The 21,518-nt window shown below is 54.0% G+C and overlaps 1 protein-coding gene across 1 annotated transcript in view; it reads left to right on the top strand.

Annotated features, from left to right (window-relative positions):
* The window catches only part of EMID1 (EMI domain containing 1), a 109,647-nt gene that overhangs the window by 28,188 nt on the left and 59,941 nt on the right, over positions 1–21,518 (top strand). Inside the window, exons 2-3 of the mRNA XM_065418029.1 lie at positions 11,858–11,971; positions 13,093–13,196. Coding sequence (XP_065274101.1) covers positions 11,858–11,971; positions 13,093–13,196 — 218 coding nt within the window. The remainder of the gene's footprint in view (positions 1–11,857; positions 11,972–13,092; positions 13,197–21,518) is intronic.

Here is a 21,518-nt window from a genome sequence, read left to right as displayed (position 1 = left end):
TTCTGGTGGTGATTGTATGAAGTGTTAACTAGTCTCCACCAGGGCTGGAGGAGTAATTCTTTCTCCATTACATGGGGCTGAACCAAGATGATTGCCTCCATGAGAATTTGTCTTACTATGACTTGCCGAATCATTCCCATGACTACGTTCTGGGTGAGAGCCTGAGCTTGCTCACATGCTGAGGTCAATGAGACATTGTTCTGGAGGGGCTGTACACCAGACAGCATTAACTCTTCATCTCTTTCTATGAGTCTTTCCCACCCAGGAAATATCTTACTTATTAACTGCTGTTCCTCACTTAACTGTTTCAAAGATGCTGTTAATGGGGTTCTCATCTTTCCTATATTTCCAGTGGCATATGATAGTTTATTAGCCAGAACTTCTATGTTTGCGGCATCAACTAAAGAGATTTCTGTTCCTACAGGTGCAGTCCAATCACTTAATTCCCTTGTTACTCTATTTACATGGTTGGCCCCTTGCCACATTCTTACCCATTCATCCCAACCCTTATGGCTAGTTCCAATGAAGGGAGCGCATACAGGGGCTATGTGAGAGAGATTCATGCCATCTCAGTGGATTTGAACCTCCTTCAGAGAAGTCTGAGGTTGAAGAACCAAATGTTCTTGTTGATCCAATTTCAACACATGGCGTCCTGAAATTGGGGCTTGTAAACGTCGGAGGGGAGTGAGGTTTGTGATCAGAGGGTCAAAAATTAAAACTATTTTTTGTTGTTGGCCCAATTCCATTCTGTACAATCTGGGCTCATGGAATCTCTCCAAAATGGCAATGTGCCCATATTGTTGGCATGAGCTTGTCACCATGTGTGCCCTTTAATGGAACTATCCAGTCTGGGGGACCTTGCTGAATCAAGTCATGTCCAGCTAAAGTCCAGTTCAGCGGTTCCCAGTTCATGAGGAACCGTGTGATATTCTTGCCTGTTGGTGTGATCAGAGACAGCTGCAGTTCATCTCCGGGTAATGGAGGCGTCTGGGTTCCGATGACAATGATGACACGTAGAGCCATGTTTGTTCTCCAAACAGTGGAGGAAACCAGGACTACCTTGCACCTTCTACCACCCAGGAGGCTGTTACTGGGTGTGTTTGATGGTGTATGTCCCGTTGGAGACCACAGCGGCTTACAGAAGAATGGGACGGAGTCTGGGGTGGTCTTAGTTTCATAACAAAACTTGAGTGACTCCCCAGTGGCACTCTGCGTGCAATTGGCAACGCTTTCCCAGGGGCAACCAGAGGAGTTGCCGACAGCATAGAACTGGTAGCAACGCTGCAGGGCCAGGGGATTGCTCCCATTCCCATAGAATCCATGCATGTGGCACAGCAATTTTACTTCCTGGCTCCAGCTGGCAAGCACCTCCAGAGGTTCAGAGGGATCACAGGTACAGCATAGAGCCTGGACAGCATCAGACTGCAGACACTTATGAACAGCAGGGTGCTGGTACAACGGTGGGATGTCATGGCTCGTGTTCGGGACCTGTGAGGGGGCAGAGAAGAGAGAACAAACTCCCACACTCCCCCTGTATATACTGGGAGAGTCTGGGACCAATATTGCAGGGTGGACATGAAGCAGTGACCTACATGAGGGTGGCCATAATAAGTTGAGGACTTCTCTGGCCTTTTCCTGCCTCAACATTGGGGTAGGCACTGACAAACCCACCCGACACGTATTTTCCAATGGCCCTAAGCCGTTCCTTCTTGCTAGCCAAGAAGGGTGACAGGCAGGATGGAGAAGACAGTTATACTATTCCTTGAGGGTCAGGTGGTTTACCCTTCTTGGGGGAGGGATAGCTCAGTGGTTTGAGCATTGGCCTGCTAAACCCAGCATTGAGAGTTCAATCCTTGAGGGGGCCATTTAGGAAACTGAGGTGTTTAAAAAACAAAAAAACAAACAAAACACCTGTCTGGGGATTTGTCCTGCTTTGAGCAGGGGGTTAGACTAGATGATCTCTGAGGTCCCTTCCATCTATGATGCTGTGAGGAATGAAACCATTTCTGCCAGGGTTTCCCATTTTTTCCATTCAGGATTTCTACCTGATAAACACTGGGCCTGGCCCAAGTCACAATAAAGCAGGGGCCAAAATCTGAATCAATGACTCTGGGAATTCCCATTCTTGAGAAAACCATGTTAAAGAGCTTAGCAGTGCCCGAGGCAGTGTTGGTTTTAGTAGGGATGGCTTCCACCCATTTGGAGAAGGGATCTACTATTACCAGGCAGTATTTGTTCCCTCTACTGGTGGTGGGTAAAGGGCCTATGTAATCTGTCTGAATCTGGGACCAGGGACCCTCTATTCTCTGGTGCCTCAATGCATTTTTTTGAACCTGGCAATCAGCATTAACCATGGCGCACTATAGACAATTATCACACCACGGATCTATATCCGCTTTCATGCCTGGCCACCACCCTGTATCTTTAACCCTATTTAAATTATCCTGTTTTCCTCTATGCCCTTGCTCATGCACAAACTGAATCAGGCCCCCCGTACCTGGCTGGGGACTATCCAGTGCCTTTGACCATCTGCATCCACTGCCCACCAGACATTTCCAGCCTGCTCAATCCTGTATTTTCCTGTGGGATCTTTCCCTGTCTTGGATAAGGACCGGATTTCTGTATCCCCATCTTGAAGGGTACTTAAATCCTAGGAATCTATTCCTTTGCCTAAAATTGTCCCCGGGTAGTTACTGCCTTTATTTGTTCTACCTGGTCTGCGTCTCTAGTGTGGTTACTAGTAGCAGCAGCTTTGGCTAAGGCATCAGCTCTGTTGTTCTAATGTGCCTCTTCGGAGTGATTTTTCTGATGCCATTTTGTGAGAGTCACCCAGGTGTCCCCAGTTCTTTCCTTGATAACCTGTTTATGGTTATTGCTGGGTCTCCCTCCAGAGATCCACTGAGGACTTAGAATGTTACTGATGCTCCGGTGTCCACTAGCAATTGGGCTAATATCCCTGGGTTCCCCACTGTAGCCCTCACAGTGGGTCTCCCCCATACGTCGCACTGAAGTTTTGCGATCAGCTGGGGAGGCCCGCGGCTGACTCCCTCGAGAGCCTCCACTCAGAAGAAGGGGCAGGGATCTGGTTTTGATAGGTAGTGGGCGTGGGGGACGCACTCCATACCGGGACATGGGCCGAGGGGGTGCTCCCCGCATTGACTCAGTTCTCTGCATGACCTGAGACAAAGCATTAATCAGGATGCTGAGGGGCTGACGATCATATTTTCCCATATCCTCCTGTAACTTCACCAGCTCCATCCAAATCATGTTGCTAAGGGTCTCTTTGGGTCGGTGCTGCCCAGGGTTGTGAGAGGGAGGGAGATTATAATTGGGAGGGTGACTGGCAGAGTGAGGACCATGATTCGCAAATGTGATAGCCTGTACTGGCTCTGAGTCTTTTTGTTGATTTGTCATTTTAAGACGCCCGCCTCTCGCAGCAAATCCCCTGCCTGTTTGGTTTTTGCCACCAGTTCATTCCAGGTTAGGTGTTCTATATCCACAGCCCCTAGGGTCAGTTTTGTCTGAGAATTTAGTCCTGCGTAAGTGCTCTGTACTAATTCGGGTCCCTGATACTGGAAAGTAATAATCCCATTCTCTTCTGTCTGGGATAATGAATCAGAGAGAGCTGCCAGCATCTTCTTTCGAATTAGGTAAGCTTCTGGGGCCTCTCCTGGTTTCTACTCTTCCATTATATATAGTTTCTTAAGGGAAGAATCAGGCAGTAATATTTTAAGAGCACTTATCATCCATTCCCAGGGTCCAGCAGCAGTCCGCTCCCAGAGCATCTCCATCACAAGGAGAGGCGCATAACTGAGCTAATTGGGTTAAGTCCATGCCATCAGCAGAGGGGTACATTTGCCAAACACGGCTCCATTGTGGGAAGATCGACTCCTGCAACTATGTGTTTAACCTCCCTTGTGGAAACGGGAAACATTATGCCTGTGTGGCCAATCAGGGTTGAATGGGTTTTTGGGGCCAGCATCAGAGGTATCTCTATTTTCGCAGGCAGGGCCGGCTCCAGGGTTTTGGCCGCCCCAAGCAGCCAAAACAAAACAAAAACAAAAAAAAAGCCGCGATCGCGATCTGCGGCGGCAATTTGGCGGGAGGTCCTTCGCTCCCAGGCGGAGTGAGGGACTGTCTGCCAAATTGCCGCCGAATACCTGGATGTGCCGTCCCTCTCCGGAGCGGCCGCTCCAAGCACCTGCTTGACAAGCTGGTGCCTGGAGCCGGCCCTGTTCGCAGGGGGCTCCAAATCGCAATCCTCTCTCAACCTTACAGCTGCTACCACCCCCCTTATGGGCGCTAAATTGGACACGCAATTTACTAATCTCTGCCTCACACTTCTGATGGCCTGCTGCTGCCTTGGCTGCCTTAGTCTCATCTGCCAGAAAGCGAGTTGCTGCTCTCGCTTCTTCTAACAATATCTGTGTGTGTGTTAACTCTTTCCTATACAGTTCTGCATTCCAGCTGGCCTTGTCTCTCTCCTCTTGCATATTTCTAAGTACAGTCGCCATTTTAAGCTTTTCTGCTATCAATTCACACCCGTCTGTCTCACATTTGTTCAAACGCTGTTGTAACTGCTTTTTTTCCAGCTCCAGTTCCTGCCTTCCCTTTATCATTTCAACCATGTCCAGACATGCATAAAATAACGCCCATTCAGCAGCTGCATCCTTTGCACTACCCCATGGCTTAAAGGTTGTGCAATATTGTTCAAAGCTCAGACTCGCTTCAATCAGGGGATTCTCACTGTTAAAGCACTTCCTTTCCCCGAGGCATTTCCCCTTCTTCGTTACCCATCTCTCTAACCTGTTGGTTTTCTCCTGTCTCAAGTGAGCAGCCAAGCGTTTTTTTTCAGCCATCTCTAATTCCCTTATCTCACTAATGATCCCTACCAAAAGCCCTTTCACAGTCACAGTACTGCTCTAAAATCTTTACTTTTAAGGCACAACTCTTAACTCCCTATTGCATGGTCCTATAGTTATTGTAAGCACAATTCTTAACTTAAAAGTTACAGGACATTACCAAATATTCTAGGAGAGAGGGACCTCATTAAAGGAGCTTAGTCTGAAAAAGTAAGAGACAGTTTGCGCAGGTCTGTGCCTCAGTTTCCCCACTCCTCAGCAACTACTCAACAATTATCACGTGATTAGGGTCACATGCTGCTCGCATTCTCCACCAATTTGTTACCAGATTTGACCGTTACTTTGGGGTACACTCATTTATTAGGGTTACTCTTCTGGAGGGGGCTATCTTCTATCAATGTACTGCTTGTGTCACTTGTGTTCTCATACGGAGCTCTACTTCTCCCTGTTGCAAGTTTCCTCCCCATGGAGCTATCCTGCAGGACCTAGGTTCCCCCAGGCTGGTTTCCTCCACCCTAGAATCACATGAACACACACATCTGTGCAGACCGGATCAATCGGCACTCCCAAGCTGACCCCTTATATATCCCTGGACTCAGCAGGCTGGTCGAGCAGCACTTCCAAGCTGCCACCCTCCTATGCCACAGGTTCAGCACGTCCCTATCCCCACTTTCACGTTACAAGTGTACTGGGAGTAACCCACTTGATGAACAAACCCCACAGGATTTTTGGGTGCTGCAGGGATCTTTAGCTTAGGTACAAGGAGTGTTGCTGTAGAGCAAATGGGGAAGCCAAGAACACAGAAGAGAGAGAGGGAAGGAGGGAGGGAAGCAACCAGCTTAACCATAAAAGTTATTTATTGCCAGGTAATAACCATAGGGGAGCAAACAAACAAAACAGTTACAATATTAAATCTAGCTTAAATCTGATCACACAAGTCAGGGTTAGAAAATTATAGCTGATCACACAAGTCAGGGTTAGAACGCTATATCTAGAATAGAAAAAAAATAGAGAGAGCGAGCTGGGTTCTCACCACTCTGTGAAGCTTGAACCGGTCAGGGGTCCCAAATGGTGGTGGTAGCTGAGGGTCCGGATTGCTGGAGACAGGCAGAACCCCCAGCACGATCAGTCATGAGAAGATGAAGTCCCCATGGAACTGATGCAGATTTTGGATCCAGGCATCAGAACACTTACTTGAGCATGGGTAGGGGCTTTTGTAGGGAAACAACAATGGTTCAAGGGAGAGCACTAGATTTGTTTATGTGTAAACAAGGGAGGATACCAAAGTTGTTTTGTTCAGGCTAGACAATAGGAAGTGCTCATTCCTGGCTGTGGGCGGTGTTCCTTCCAGGGAGCTCACAATGCAACTAGGCTGCTTCAGTATTTGGATACCAATCAAGGATTTATGACTAGAATTGGTCTGATAACTGCTGAGCTGGGTGTGGGCAGGCGGGTTCATTAACATCTGGAGCAGAGATCCCCCAGCATGCAGTGCGTCCCTGCTTTTCTGGTCCCAGAGTTCAGTGCGGTTCTTGCCTTGGAATCTCTGTTCTCTATTCTATGTGCTAATGGAGATGCCTCCCTGTCCCATCTTCATAAGAACATAAGAATGGCCCTACTGGATCAGACCAAGGGTCCATCTAGCCCAGTGTCCTGTCTTCTGACAGTGGCCAATGCCAGGGGCGTCAGAGGGAATGAACAGAACAGGTAATCATCAAGTGATCCAGCCCCTGTCGCTCATTCCCAGCTTCTGGCAAACAGAGGCTAGGGACACCATCCCTGCCCATCCTGGCTAGTAGCCATTGATGGACCTACCTTCCATTAATTTATCTAGTTCTTTTTTGAACACTGTTATGGTCTTGGCCTTCACAACATCTTCTGGCAAGGAATTCCACAGGTTGATGCATTCGATGCAAATGAGGCTGGGGGAGTTACCTTAATCCTTGTCCAGAGAGGTTTAGGTGTGTCTCCCACTGCCTTTTCATTGCTTTTCCAAATCTTCCTTCTGATCGGTTTTGGTTCAAGTGGGGGGTGGGGTTTCCTTCGTGAGTCAGACAGCCTGGATACTGCGCCCTGATTCCCCAAGAACACAGAGCTGACAGGTAACACCATCTAGAGGGTCATCATGCTGCTCTAGGAAGCTGCATGCCTGAGAAGAGCCGTGGTCCATCTAATCCAGTGATCATTGTCAGGTGCTTTAAAAAAGGCCTGATCCCAATCAGCACTCAAGGGCAAAAGGTCTCAGAACCAGTTCCCAAGCTCCTGAGCCTCCCAGTCTGCCTAGTGTCCCTTCACTGGTTCTTTGCAAACATGTACATTTCTTGCTCACCGCGTTTTTCCTGCCAAAGAATGGCCGCTTAACCAGGTGATGGGCCATTTGATTATTCTGCCACTTGGCTGAGGTGCTGGCTAGCCTTTTGTCTCTGAGGAACTGGTTTGTGTCTTGTCACAGGGGCTCTGCACGTCCATTAAGGGGAGGGGTGCCCCCCTCTTGCCCAGTGCAGGGTTGATACACCCTGTCACACAGTTGTGACTCTCAGCTGGGCCAGACTGGGGCAAATGAACAGGCTGTAGCCCCTTGGCCTCTTGGCTGGGGCACACACTAGCAACCAGCAGATTCAGTCCCCTGCTCGGGGGGAACAAACAAACAGTCTATAGCCCCTGAGCCTCCTGGCTGGGGCAACCAATCACAAATAGGGCTCTGGCCCCCTGGGTGGGACAGAACAAACAAACAGTGGCCAGGGTCTCCGGCATTACTGGGATGGAGGGTGGGGGAACCTGGGCCCACCCTACTCTACCAGGTTCCGACTCAGGCCCTGTGAAGCTGGTAACCCCCCACTTCAGGATTCAAGTATCGGCATCCAGTACATTCCCTGGGTCACTGCCTACCCTGAAGGCCAATGCAGGCCTTTCTTCCACTAGCAGCAGTTTGGTGTCCCTGTCAGTTTGGTGTCAGTCTCTACTGCCGGTGTGCTCTCCACAGCGTAGTCCAGGATACCTCAGCTGTCTGGGGGATTGACTGATCTTTGGTAGGAGCCAGCAGCACATGTCCATCCTCCCCCTTAGCCAGCCCCACATGAGCTGGCCAGCTTCCTTTTATCTGCTCTCTCCACCTGGAGCATAGGTGAGAGGGAGTGGCCTCTTGTGCCCAAAGTGACTGGTTAACCCCCATGTGGTTGCCCGTCACATGCCTGCATTTCTAAACTTGGAGCATGTCTCAGTAAAGTCATACAGTAGAATCTTATAACTTTACATACAATGTTGCCACACATATTTTACCAGGACAATAATGTTCAGCAGATTATGAGTTTTCAAGTGATACCTCACAAAGCATATGTGTGGGGGGATAGCTCTCTTTTGTGGACACCCAACAATCTAGTTGGCTATGGAATCCCTCTTGGTGGTTGTTCTCTACTTACTTTACCTGTAAAGGGTTAACAAGCCCACAGGTAAAAGGAAAGGAGTGGGCACCTGACCAAAAGAGCCAATGGGAAGGCTAGAACTTTTTAAAATTGGGGAAAAAAACTTTCCCTTTGTGTCTGTTGTTGTTTTCCAGAGAGGGGATACACAGAGCAGCAATGCTGTAAGCAGCTTTAAAACCAGGTATGAAAAAGCATCAATTCATACCTCGAACCTACTTATCTGAAACCCCAGATGTGTAAGTAGATGAGGAATGTCTAGAAAGATGTGATTAGGTTTATTTCTTTTATTTTGTAAGGCTTGTGGACTTCTCTGTGCTAACCCCAGATGCTTTTGTTTTCCTTGTAACCTTTAAGCTGAAGATTAAGCTGATAGATCAAGAGATCTATCTTGATGCTTAATTTTTGTAATTGTTTCTTTTAAGATCTAGCAAAAAGCCTAAGCTCCAGATGTATTTTCTTTCTTTTTGGGTTTAATAAAATTTACCTTTTTTAAGAACAGGATTGGGTTTTTGTGTCCCTAAGAGGTTTGTGCACATGTTGTTTAATTAGCTGGTGGCAACAGCTGATTTACTTTGTTTTTTTCTCAGCTCTTCCCCAGGGGGGTGGTGAAAGGGCTTGAGGGTACCCCACAGGAAGGAATTCCCAAGTGCTCCTTCCTGGGTTCTCAAAAGGGGTGGGGGGGGGTTTACACTTGGGTGGTGGGAGCATCTACTCATCCAAGGTCACAGAGAAGCTGTGACCTTGGCAGTTTAATACCAGCCTGGAGTGGCCAGTATTAATTTTTAAAATCCTTGTGGGCCCCCACCTTCTGCACTCGAAGTGCCAGAGTGGGGAATCAGCCTTGACAGCACACTTTGTACCAAATGTATCATAGTCCTGTAGAAAGGGGGAACCTCGGGATACAGACTGTCACACCACGTGCCGTCCTGCGACTCACAGCTGTGCTGTGCGGTTCTCTCTCTCCCAGGGGGAGGACTGTGAGTGCAGAGCCATGCCTTGTTTTGGCAGAGCTGGACTTTGGGTTCAAATACCCACCCAGCTTGGTGTGTGTCTTAGAGGAGGCCAGTGAGATACTGGCCCTAGGCACTTGGAGCAGGAGGCAGGGAGGTCTAGGATGGGCCTTAGCTCCTGCGGAGGTTTGTTCCACAGTCTGGGACTGTTTGCAACGAGGCCAAGGACTGAGCATGCCTCAGAACCTGAACTGCCGTGTCCCAGGTTCATGCATACTGCAGTGTCAGTGCAGGGGAAGGGGGCAGGGAGGGGGCTAGCCATGCTCTCTTACCAATTTAGACTGCAAGCTCTTTGGGGCAGGGACAGTCTCTGGCGGGGCCTATATTTAAAATATAGGTTGACACAGCTACGGCTGAGTGCCTGCCACCCCGAGTGCCATAGCATTACTGCCCTAAGGCCCAGCATAGACGCAGCAAGATTGATGGAAGAATGCTTCCATTGACCTCATGGCTGTCACTCAGGGAGGTGGTGATCCTGCACCCCGTCTGTCGCTATAGAATCATAGAATATCAGGGTTGGAAGGGACCTCAGGATGTCATCTAGTCCAACCCCCTGCTCAAAGCAGGACCAATCCCCAACTAAATCATCCCAGCCAGGGCTTTGTCAAGCCTGACCTTAAAAATCTCTAAGGAAGGAGATTCCACCACCTCCCTAGGTAACCCATTCCAGTGCTTCACCACCCTCCTAGTGAAACAGTGTTTCCTAATATCCAACCTAGACCTCTCCCACTGCAACGTGAGACCATTGCTCTTTGTTCTGTCATCTGGTACCACTGAGAACAGCCGAGCTCCATCCTCTATGGAACCCCCCTTCAGGTAGTTGAAAGCAGCTATCAAATCCCCCCTCACTCTTCTCTTCTGCAGACTAAACAAGCCCAGTTCCCTCAGCCTCTCCTCATAACTCATTTGCCCCAGCCCCCTAATCCTTTTCGTTGCCCTCCGCTGGACTCTCTCCAATTTGTCCACATCCTTTCTGTAGTGGGGGGCCCAAAACTGGACAAAATACTCCAGATGTGGCCTGACCAGTGCCGAATAGAAGGGAATAATCACTTCCCTCGATCTGCTGGCAATGCTCCTATTAAAACAGCTCAATATGCTGTTGGCCTTCTTGGCAACAAGGGCACACTGCTGACTCATATCCAGCTTCTCGTCCACTGTAATCCCCAGGTCCTTTTCTGCAGAACTGCCACTTAGCCAGTTGGTCCCTAGTCTGTAGCAGAGCATGGGATTCTTCTGTCCTAAGTGCAGGACGCTGCACTTGTCCTTGTTGAACCGCATCAGATTTCTTTTGGCCCAATCCTCCAATTTGTCTAAGTCACTCTGGACCCTATCCCTACCCTCCAGTGTATCTACCTCTCCCCACAGCTTAGTGTCATCTGCGAACTTGCTGAGGGTGCAATCCATCCCATCAACCAGATCATTAATGAAGATGTTGAACAAAACCGGCCCCAGGACCGACCCTTGGGGCACTCTGCTTGATACCAGCTGCCAACTAGAAATCGAGCCGTTGATCACTACCCGTTGAGCCGACAATCTAGCCAGCTTTCTATCCACCTTATAGTCCATTCATCCAATCCAGACTTTTTTAACTTGCTGGCAAGAATACTGTGGGAGACCGTATGAAAAGCTTTGCTAAAATCAAGATATATCATGTCCACTGCTTTCCCCATATCCACAGAGCCAGTTATCTCCTCACAGAAGGCAATCAGGTTGGTCAGGCATTACTTGCCCTTGGTGAATCCATGTTGACTATTCCTGATCACCTTCCTCTCCTCCAAGTGCTTCAAAAAGGATTCCTTGAGGACCTGCTCCCTGATTTTTCCAAGTACTGAGGTGAGGCTGACTGGTCTGTAGTTCCCTGGATTCTCCTTCTTCCCTTTTTTAAAGATGGGCACTACATTAGCCTTTTTCCAATCGTCTGGGACCTCCCCCGATCGCCTGTAGGATGTGTCTGCACTACGGAGTTGTGCTGGCATAGGTACGGCCCTGGAGCTCTGCTGCTCTAGTCCCTGTACTGGAGGCCTGGCTTTTCACCACGTCTCCGATCTTGGTTGGGGCCTTGAACGGGTGAAGGGGACAGTAATGGGAAAAGGCCCAGTGCTTTCTGCTGCTGTGTGAAACACTCCCAAGGTGCCAGCATTTAACCGGGAATACCGGCCAGAGGAAACTTGCATGGTTAGTGGTGCGAGCGTTTTCACACTCGGGTTGGGGAGTGGGGAAGCCTGGACCTGATTCAGAGGCGGGGCAGCTCCTTGGAGGGGGAGACACTGGCACGATAGTCAGAATGGGGAGCCCTGGAGAACCAGCCAAGTTCTTGGGGGATGTGGCATTTGCTCCGAGACGACAGGGCTGGTGCATCCAAAGGGGAGCTGGTTTAAGCAGCTGGGCCCAGCCTGGGGTCTCTGTGACTGGCTGGGCCCTGAGGGGGTCTCCGTGACCATTGGACACCAATACATTTTGGCCCAGCAGCCAGTGCTGCTAGGGCTAGTGAAGGGCATCTGCCCCCTGAGCGGGAGCAGGGGCAGGAGCAGGGTGTGATGCAGCCTATGTTGGTCTCTTTCAGGAACTGGTGCTCGTACATGGTCACAAGGACAGTTTCCTGCCATGTCCAGAATGGCACCTTCCTGCAGAGGGTGTTCCAAGGCTGCCGCTGGCCTGGGGGCTGCAACGGAGGCAGGTGAGAGAGACACTGCTGCATCTTTAAACTTCCCCTTCCACCACCCCCACTCCCTGCCACATGCCGCTTGTCTGCTGTGCCGCACGTGGGCAGAGCTGGGCATGGGAGGCACCCATCCAGAGTTCATGCTGCAAGGTGGGGAGGTTTTGCTTCCTCGTAGGGCCCCTCACGCTCGAACTGCTGCGGCCCTGTAGCAGCACATGGGCTGCTCCTCCTCCTCGCACCGCAGAGACCCACTCAGTCTGCACTGGCGGGGTAGCCACACGCTCCTGCTTATTACGTTCCCTCCACCTGGGCAGCAATACTATGGACAACACCCCTGCTATCCCCAGGCCCAAGAGGAACAGAGGTCTCCCTTCCTGGAGATCTCACTGATTCTGGACTCACCTGGCACATCCTTCCTGTGCCTTTGGATCAGGCCTCAGCTGATGGGCTAATTAATCCTTTGGCTCTCCCAGCTGTGAGCCTGATGAACAAATGACATGTTTGCCCAGCCAGGCCTCTCTGAGGGAGCTAGAATGATCGGGGTGCAGTAGCTGGTGAGCCGCTCTCTGTTACTGGGAGGGGAATGAAGAATTAAGCTGTTGTGCCCACCCAGTCCCAGATTCCTCCCACTGCCCCAGCCCAGAGGGACCATCCGCTCCTGGGGCTGCTAGGCCACTCAGCCTCTGTTTTCACGAAGACTTGGGCTTCCCTCCACCCACTCTGATGGGATCCAGCCTACAGCCCTTCTCAAGGGAGTGCTCCATCGATCCTGGATCCTTCCACAGCAGCCCCCACCTGGAACGGCCTCATCGGGTGAGGGTAGTGTGGCTTCCCCACTCATTCCTGCCCCATGTTGCTCCTACACCATGGGAGGCTCCGGCCCATTAGCTGATCCCAGCAGGGGCCAGGCAGGAATCCACTCCCTTCCCATGCAATGCTGAAAGGGGGACAGCAAGGAGCAAACTTCCACCCCCGGGAAGCATCAGGCCTGGGTGCCTGTGGAGATGGAGATGGGATACCCACCTGGGCTGATCTGTAGCCTGCCTGGTGGTGACAAATGTTAGGGATGCTGGTGCTGAGCCTGGCCCCTGAGAACAGACCAAGCTCCTGACGCCGGGGCCCTTTCCTTTTCGCAGCTACAGAGCCATCGTAAGACCAGCGTACAAGGTGGCCTACAAGACGGTCACGGCTCTGGAGTGGAAGTGCTGCCCAGGCCACTCAGGGGTCAACTGCGAAGAAGGTAGGAAAAGCCGGATGAACAGGGCTCCTGGGGGATGTTCTGAGCTGTGTGAGCCACAGGGCAGCTGCTGGGAGCACTGGGGCACTGCAGCCCCGAAGAGCTGGCCTGGATCAGAACAGTCCCCTTCTAGCACAGGATTGAAGGGGCCTGGATTCAGATCCCTTCCACTGTGGGGCAGAAGGAGCACTGGGGCTCAACGCCCTCTCTGTGTGGGGCAGAGGGGGCTCTGGGGAGCAGCTCCCTCTCCGTGTGGGGCAGAGGGGGCTCTGGGGCTCAACTCCCTCTCCGTGTGGGGCAGAGGCGGCTCTGGGGAGCAGCTCCCTCTCCGTGTGGGGCAGAGGGGGCTCTGGGGCTCAACTCCCTCTCCGTGTGGGGCAGAGGGGGCTCTGGGGCTCAACTCCCTCTCCGTGTGGGGCAGAGGGGGCTCTGGGGAGCAGCTCCCTCTCCGTGTGGGGCAGAGGGGGCTTTGGGGCTCAACTCCCTCTCTGTGTGGGGCAGAGGGGGCTCTGGGGAGCAGCTCCCTCTCCGTGTGGGGCAGAGGGGGCTCTGGGGGGCAGCTCCCTCTCCGTGTGGGGCAGAGGGGGCTCTGGGGCGCAGCTCCCTCTCCGTGTGGGGGAGAGGGGGATCTGGGGGGCAGCTCCCTCTCCGTGTGGGGCAGAGGGGGCTCTGGGGGGCAGCTCCCTCTCCGTGTGGGGCAGAGGGGGCTCTGGGGCGCAGCTCCCTCTCCGTGTGGGGGAGAGGGGGCTCTGGGGGGCAGCTCCCTCTCCGTGTGGGGCAGAGGGGGCTCTGGGGGGCAGCTCCCTCTCCGTGTGGGGCAGAGGCGGCTCTGGGCCAGATAGATAGCATAGAGGGACAGCCATCTCATGGCAGGACAGAGGGAGCTCAGGACACCAGCTGCCCTAGCATTGTCTTTGGTTGTCAGCAATGGATCCCCCATTGGCTGGATCACTGTTGCTGGCATAGACGGGACCCAACCATTGGGCACTGTGTCACCAAGGGTGTGATGAGCCGCATCTCCACTAGCAGCTAAGCCACTGTCCGCACCAGCTGATGGGGAGTGGCTGCTAACTACTGCCATGGGGAAGTGCAATGGAGACAGAGCTTCACTCTGGGTGTTCATTGTCATGAGGGGTGGAGGGGGCGTGAGTAGTTGGAGGTGGTACAATGTGAAAGCTGCTGACATCAGCATCAGTCAGACGCTGGATGGCAGAGATCAGTCACTGGGCATCCTCTAGACTGCCCCCTGGCACCTTATGCTGCCAACCTAGAGGTCAAGTGATCCAGGGCACCTCCCAGGGAATCTGAGGGGACAGGTACGGAATCAGACAGTGTGGGGCAGAGGGATCTCTGGGGGTAGATGTATGGGGCAGCCCCCCTCAGAGTGGGGCAGGTTTGGGGGGTTCTCATCATTGGTCATCCCCGAGATGATACTGGGGTGACTGGGGAGCCGGGCTGGGGGCAGATTCTTCCCCTGATGTCAGCGATTTCAGTTTGCTGGTTTGTTGTAGCTCATTAGCCCTGGGCTGCCTCTTTTAACTAGTTACTGTAGGGCTGCTTGTAAACAGTGGTGCTGTGGAGCGGGGGTGTTGTTATGGTAGGGCCACGCATGGCTGCACGGCGTATCTCATTCCTCCTGGATTGCTCATCCATGAAAGCCGCATGAACTGGTGCCCGTCGCTAGAGCCCTGCACGGATACACAAATGTGTATCTGCATCCGATCCGCGATCCGCAAAAATGATCTGTGGGTATCCACAGATATCCTCAGATTTGCAGGGCTCTACATTGGGGGCTGGGCTGAGGCTCCAAAGCATCCCCCCCTGGAGCCAATCGGGGAAAGCCACGGACAGCTGTGGGGAGCCCGCACGGAGTCGCGGACCCTCCACCTGCCCTCGGCTGCCGGGGACTGCTCTCAGGCCCCCTCCCCCATACCATGGGCAGGTGGAGAGTCTGCCACTGCTCCCCACAGCTCCCTGGCTGGCCTGGCCGGGGAGAGGGAGGACACCTGTGGAACTGCCCGGGGGTTGCTCGGGCTCCCCGCCCAGAGCAGGTGGAAGGTCCGCCGTGGCTCCCTACAGCTGCCTGCCCGGCTCTTACCGTGGCTGGACTGCAGCTCCGACCTGCCCCCCTGGCCGAGGCCGGGTCGGGGAGAGGAACCAAGCAGCCCCCCGCCCAGTGTCCCTGCCCCCCAGGCCTCCCGCCCAGGACAGGTGGAGGATTGGTGAGAGGTTCCTCACAGCTGCCCGCCGGCTCTTACCGTCACAGCCCTACGCGGATACAAAATTTGTATCCACATCCGCGCTGCTATCCACAGAAATGGTCCACAGATACCCGCGGATTTGCAGGGTTCTACCCGTCGCAGCATCGCTGGGCACTGCCAAGCCCTGCCTGCCGGGGAGCTGTTAGTTACTCCCATACCAGCATCTCCCGGCAGGGCCGGCTCCAGGCACCAGCATTCCAAGCAGGTGCTTGGGGTGGCAATGTGCAAGGGGCGGCAGTCCGTGTGTTTTTGCCGCCCCAAGCAGTGCGCCGAATTGCCGCCGCGGACGGCGGGGGCAGTCCGTGTGCCGTTAGGGCGGTATGCGCGTTTCCGCGGCGGCGGCAATTTGGCGGCAGCTTCTATGTTCAGCTGCCTGCGGCGGCAATTTGGCGGCTTCTGTCTTCCGGCTGAAGACAGAAGCTGCCGCCGAATTGCTGCCGCCGCGGAAACGCGCGTGCTGCCTTAACGGCACACGGACTGCCCCCACCGTCCGGGGCGGCAATTCAGCGCGCTGCTTGGGGCGGCAAAAACAGAGCCGGCCCTGTCTCCCAGCAGGAGGTGCTACAGGGGATGGCCCAGGAGCTCTGGCCTCTGCTAGTCGTATAGATGGAAGAGGGTGTTTGAATGTTCTCTGTGAACGCAGTTTCCAGCAGGGCGCGGGCAGGGCGAGTCTGAGTTTACAATACAAGCACAGCAGCCCACCAGGCTGCCCTGGCCAAAGGTAGCAGCACTAGCCAGTGCCATTTACCCAGGGATCAGCCTGGCAGGTACAACCCGGACCTGGAGAGCTCAGCCTGGGCCCCAGATCACTTGGTGTTCTGTAGCCACAGCAGCCAGGGCAGGAATGGATCATTGTGATCGCCTAGTCTGACCTCCCCCCTACCAGGCCAGAGGCCTTCCCTGAACGAATTCCTGGTTGAACTAGAGCAGAGCGCAGAAAACCAGCTCATCTGGATTTAAAACTAGCCTGCGAGAGGGAATTCACCCCTGCCCTTGGGAATTGTTCCAAGGATTAATTGCCCTCATTGGAAAAAAGGGGCATTTTATTTCCCATCTGAATTTGCTTAGCTTCAGCTTCCAGCCCTTGGGCGTGTGTGACCTTTGTCTGCTAGAGCGAAGATCAATGTTTTGCTCCCCAGCTAGGTACTTATCGGCTGTCCTCAAGTCACCCTTTAGCCTCTTTGTTAACCCAAATCGAGTGAGCTCCGAGTCTCTCACTGGAAGGCAAGTTTCTAATCCTTTATTCATTCTTGTGGCTCTTCTCCAGTTTCTCCCCACGCCTCGTTAATTGGGGCCACCAGCACTGGACACAGTGTTCCAGCCGTGGTGGCACCAGTGCCAAACACCGAGGGAAAGTCACCTCCCTGCTCCTACCCGAGATCCCTGGGCATCAGGGAGCTCGTGTGGGTCTCAGCTCCAGCTGAGGCTCAGGGGGAAGGAGGTTGACTCAGAGGCTGTCAGCTTGGTGGGGGCCTCCTGGATCACCCCAGAACCAGCTTGGGGGAGAGCAGGGCTGTCAGGCTCTCCTGAAAGGGGGGGGCTCATTTCTGGTGCAGATGGCGCAGGGCGATTTGAAGGAATTGCTCCCCCTTGTGCCAAGAAAGGACAGACAAACTTAACCGTGACCCCAGGATGCTGAGGCAGGCGGGACTCACAACCATTGTGGCGGGGCCAGAGCAGGGGGCAGGTGAGCCGATCTCCCCCATCCGCAGGGCGGGGGCAGGAGGAGCGGGAGAGGGGAGGCTGAAGGGCTGCTGCAGTGATTTTTTCCCAGCTGCAGTTGAGGAAGGCCCAGGCCTGGCTGCCCGCCAGCTCCTCTCCACTCTGCCAAGCTATCGGCCTTGGGGTGCCTCCACACATCCTGCTGTTGAACCGGCGGGGGGAGCATGACGACACCTGTGGATGGAAGAGGCAGGCTCAATGTCCTGGAGGTGCTCTAACTGGGGGACCCCCCCCATAATACACACAGCTCCCCTCAGCCCCCACCCCCCAGTTAGCTCCCATCCAGCCCCCCATTTCCCCATCCAGCCCCTTCGGTAGCCCCCCAGTCCCCATCCGGCCTCCCCTTGGGCACCCCCCATCCAATCCACCTCACATTCTCTCGCTCGCATCTCCTGGAGCCGCTCTCAGGTTTTGGTGCAAGCTGAGCCGGCCCTGGGCCCCTCGTCTCTGGGGACCAGCAGGCCGCTTTGGAATGTGCTCCAGAGGGAGTGGTGTGAGGCGGCGGCTGGATGAAGAGGGGGTGGAGGGGCAGCGATATGGGGAGCAGAGGGGCTGGGCGGGCGACCTGACTGGGGCCAGGCCAGGGAGGGGCCACAGGGCTCCCGGGAGACGGCATTCTTGCTGTCCAGGCAGGGGATCCGGGCACCCAGCCGTGGGGTTGGGTCAGGTGATTCTCCCTGTGTGTGCCCTTCCCCTGACCCCGCACACAGCCCCAGCTGGGCCTGCACCCCCAGGCCTGCTCGCTCCCCATTGACCGCAGCAATGCTGACTCGGGGGCTGAGGTTAAGGAAGCTGCAGAGGAAGCAGAGCCCTGCTTGTTTTGCTGCTTCCTGGCCAGCTGCGGCTGGGAATTGGGAGCCTGCGAGTGCTCTGCTCGTCCCTCTGCCTCCAGGCCTTGGCAGGCGGCGTCGAGAGCTAGAGCTGGAGCGGGTGGGGCCTGCTCCATCGGAGCTAGTCCGAGCCTGCTCAGCTGCTGCCCACTAGGGTTGCCAATTTTGGTTGGACATATTCCTGGAGGTTTCATCACATGACATCATCTATAATTAAAGATTCATCTTTAATTCCTGGAGACTCCAGGCCAATCCTGGAGGTTGGCAACCCCACTGTCCACTGGGCCTGCCACTAACTCACCCCCTCCGCTTCTCCCCTGATGTCTTGGTGCTTAGGACGTGGGATCTCAGCAGAAAAGCTGAGTGATTGAAACTCCCGTCTCCCCAGCGCTGCTGAGAAGAGCATGCTCCATCTGTCTGGCAATCTCCTGAGCTGTCTGTCAGGGGGAGTGAGCAGTGGCCTTGCCACACCAGAACAGTTCTCGCTGGCTGACAGCAAGACACAGCCACCTAGTAACCTCTGCGAGCCAGGGACCCCTTTGCGAGTACCCAGTCCCCCACGTCATTGGTGTGCTAGCCCCCTGCGCCCCAGGAGTGCAGCATAGGGACAGTTCACACAGCTGGAATCCTGCCAGCGCTGCCTGGGGAATGCAGCGCTCCTGAGGCTCCGGGTCACGGCACTGTCTCTGGGGTGCCTCCTTCAGAGCTTTTCTCCCCCTGACTGTGGGTCTGGAGCTGGGCCGGGCTCCATCTTCCTAGTGCCTTCAATCCCCTTTCTTCATGGCTCCTGCTGATGGCATCTACAGTCTTCCCAGTGGCGCCAGTGGAAACCCTTCACACACGAGTCCCAGCGGCAGGTTCTTGCACTGACTCTTCCCAGCAGTCGGGCCGTGCTGCTGAGGCTGTGCCCAGCTCCGGGCTGTGTCAGTGCTGTTCATCCTCCCCTGGCTGGAACACCTCAGGCAGTGCTGGTAAAGATACCCAGCTCCTAGCTCAGGGGACTGGCTATAGAGCAGGGGTGGGCAAACTACGGCCCACGGGCTGGAAGTGGCCGGCACCACGTCCCTGCAGCCCCTGGGAAGGGTGGGGACAGAGGGCTCCGTGCGCTGCCCTCGCCAGCAGGCACCCGCCCCCCCGCAGCTCCCATTGGCCAGGAATGGGAAACTGCGGCCAATGGGAGCTTCGGGGGTGGTACCCACAGGCGAGGGCAGCACGCAGAGCCCTTCCCTCCCATCCCCCAGGGGCCACAGGGACGGCCACTTCCGGGAGCAGCACGGGGCCGCTACCACCCCGGAGCCGCTCCAGGTAAGCAGCGCCAGGCCGGAGCCCACACCCCGAACCCCTCCTGTGCCCCCCGCACTCCAACCCCCCTGCCCTGAGCCCCCTCGTACACACCACCCCTTCTCCGCCCCAACCCTTTGCCCTGAGGCCCTTCCTGCACACCACACCCCCTCCCACACCCCGCACTCCCTCCCGCACCCCATCCCCCTACCCCAGCCCTACATTCATGGCCCTGCATGCAATTTCCCCACCCAGATGTGGCCCTCAGGCCAAAAAGTTTGCCCACCCCTGCTATAGAGGTTAAGGCCAGACTGGACCAGCTAGTATGACATGCTGCATATCACAGACCATTAAACCTCACCCACACCAAGCCCAACAACCAGAATTAGATCTAAGTATCACAGCCCTCAGAAGATTAAGCTGTGATGTGCCCCAGGCAGAGAACAGGCGGGACCGAGGTGCACCAGTGCCCAAGGCCCCTGCAGTGGCAGGGAAAGGATTAAGTGAGATACACCCAGATGATCCTGGCAAGCGACCAGTAACCACATGCTGTAGAAGAAGGTGAAAACCGCCCAGGGTCTCTGCCAATCTGAGCTGGGGAAAATTCCTTCCCGACCCCAAACCCGGCCATTAGTGTGACACCAGCCAAGCACCTGAGAAAGCAAATTCTCTGCTTCACATCAGAGCACTGGCCCACCTGTCCAGTGTCCCATCTCCTTCCATGGCTATCTCTGATGCTTCAGAGGAAGGAGAGAAGAAAACCTTTGGAATACACTGGGAGGGGAAATGTTCCCTTCCTGACCCCTGCGGGTGACCAGAAAAAGGTCTGAAGCATGAGGTTTTAGGGACATAAGACATGAACCGGATGGGACCCTGCAGCACCTCAGCCCCAGGTCTGAGCAACATCAGCCTCCAGATCCAGCCCACAGAGAAACTCACAATGAAGCAGGTTCTCTGGACACAAGGGGCTGGATGTTTGGGTGAGCTCGGCACGGCAAGTGCTGCGTTCTGCTGGAAACTCGGCCCCAATTCTGGGTGTTGAGCACTTGAAAATGTGGCTCTTGGGTCTTCTGAAAATTCTTTATTGCTTGTTTGCAGGAGCACCTAGGAGCGCTGGTCATAGTCCAGGACCCCAGTGTGCTAGGCACTGTGCAAACAGATGGGCCTGGCTCCCAAAAGCTTACAGACTAAACTCTGAAAGGACACCCACTCCTGGCTGAGCAAAGCAAATAAATGAGTACAAGCCAGCTGGCGAGCAGTCCCTTCTTAGAACCAGCTCACTAGCTGATAGCTCACTGCAGTGCCATGCACCAAGGGCAAGTGGCTGCTTGCCAAATCTCAAATCAGTGATCCCAGACTGGAAGTAGGAGTCAGAAGGTCCAGTGGAAACCTAAGGAGGACTGGCTGGGTAATGAATAGAGTTGGTTAGAAAATGGGGAGCAGGGAGGGGTACAGCAGACATTTTCCAACCATTTTCCCCCCCATTGGAACATATTTTGGTTGAAAAATGGCAGATTAACTCCAGTGATCAACAGATACAATATAACTGACATGCTTTGTACAGCATTGTGCACCATACAAAGAAGCAAGGGGGCAGTACCCTCCAGGGTCATCCCCTCATGCTTCGTCCACAAGCCTTAGCCAAAGGCTACACAGCAAAGACGCAAACTGTGCACAACTCTGTGAGGAAGGAAAGAGACGGCCTCATAATCCATGGCAGCCTGCCAGCGAGTCAGAAACGAACTGCAATAAAAAACGGGACACCTGGTATGAAGTCCCATTACTGTGAAACTCTATCCTGCATGCAGATATTTGATGTATTGAGCTTGGCAACACTCAGATGACTTGACATAGCAATAGCTGTTGGGATTCGAGGGGGGAAAGAAAGAAAGAAAGAAAGAAAGAAAGAAAGAAAGAAAGAAAGAAAGAAAGAAAGAAATGGAAAACGATTGGAAAAAAGAAAGAGAGCGATGGAGAAAAGAAAGGGAAGCAGTGCTCGAGTGCTAGGGAGATTTGGAGAGGAGGGTTGGGCCCAGTCCCCCTCTATCTCTGCAGCAGGCTGTCTGTCCCCTCCTGGCCTGCCTTGGAACTAGTCCCGAGGGTGGGATTCCCCCTCCCCTCCCAGCGACCTGTGAAGGCGTTGACAAAGGGAAGTGATCAATTCTTCCTGTTTGTTGAATCCTTCCTCCCTGGGTCAGCGCATTGCCTCCCCAGCTGCTTTCAAAGGCAGT

The sequence above is a fragment of the Emys orbicularis genome, chromosome 16 (genome assembly GCF_028017835.1).
Source record: "Emys orbicularis isolate rEmyOrb1 chromosome 16, rEmyOrb1.hap1, whole genome shotgun sequence".
Lineage (NCBI taxonomy): Eukaryota > Metazoa > Chordata > Testudines > Emydidae > Emys > Emys orbicularis.
Note: the sequence above shows the minus strand (reverse complement) of the source record. Positions and strands in the feature narration are given on the sequence as shown.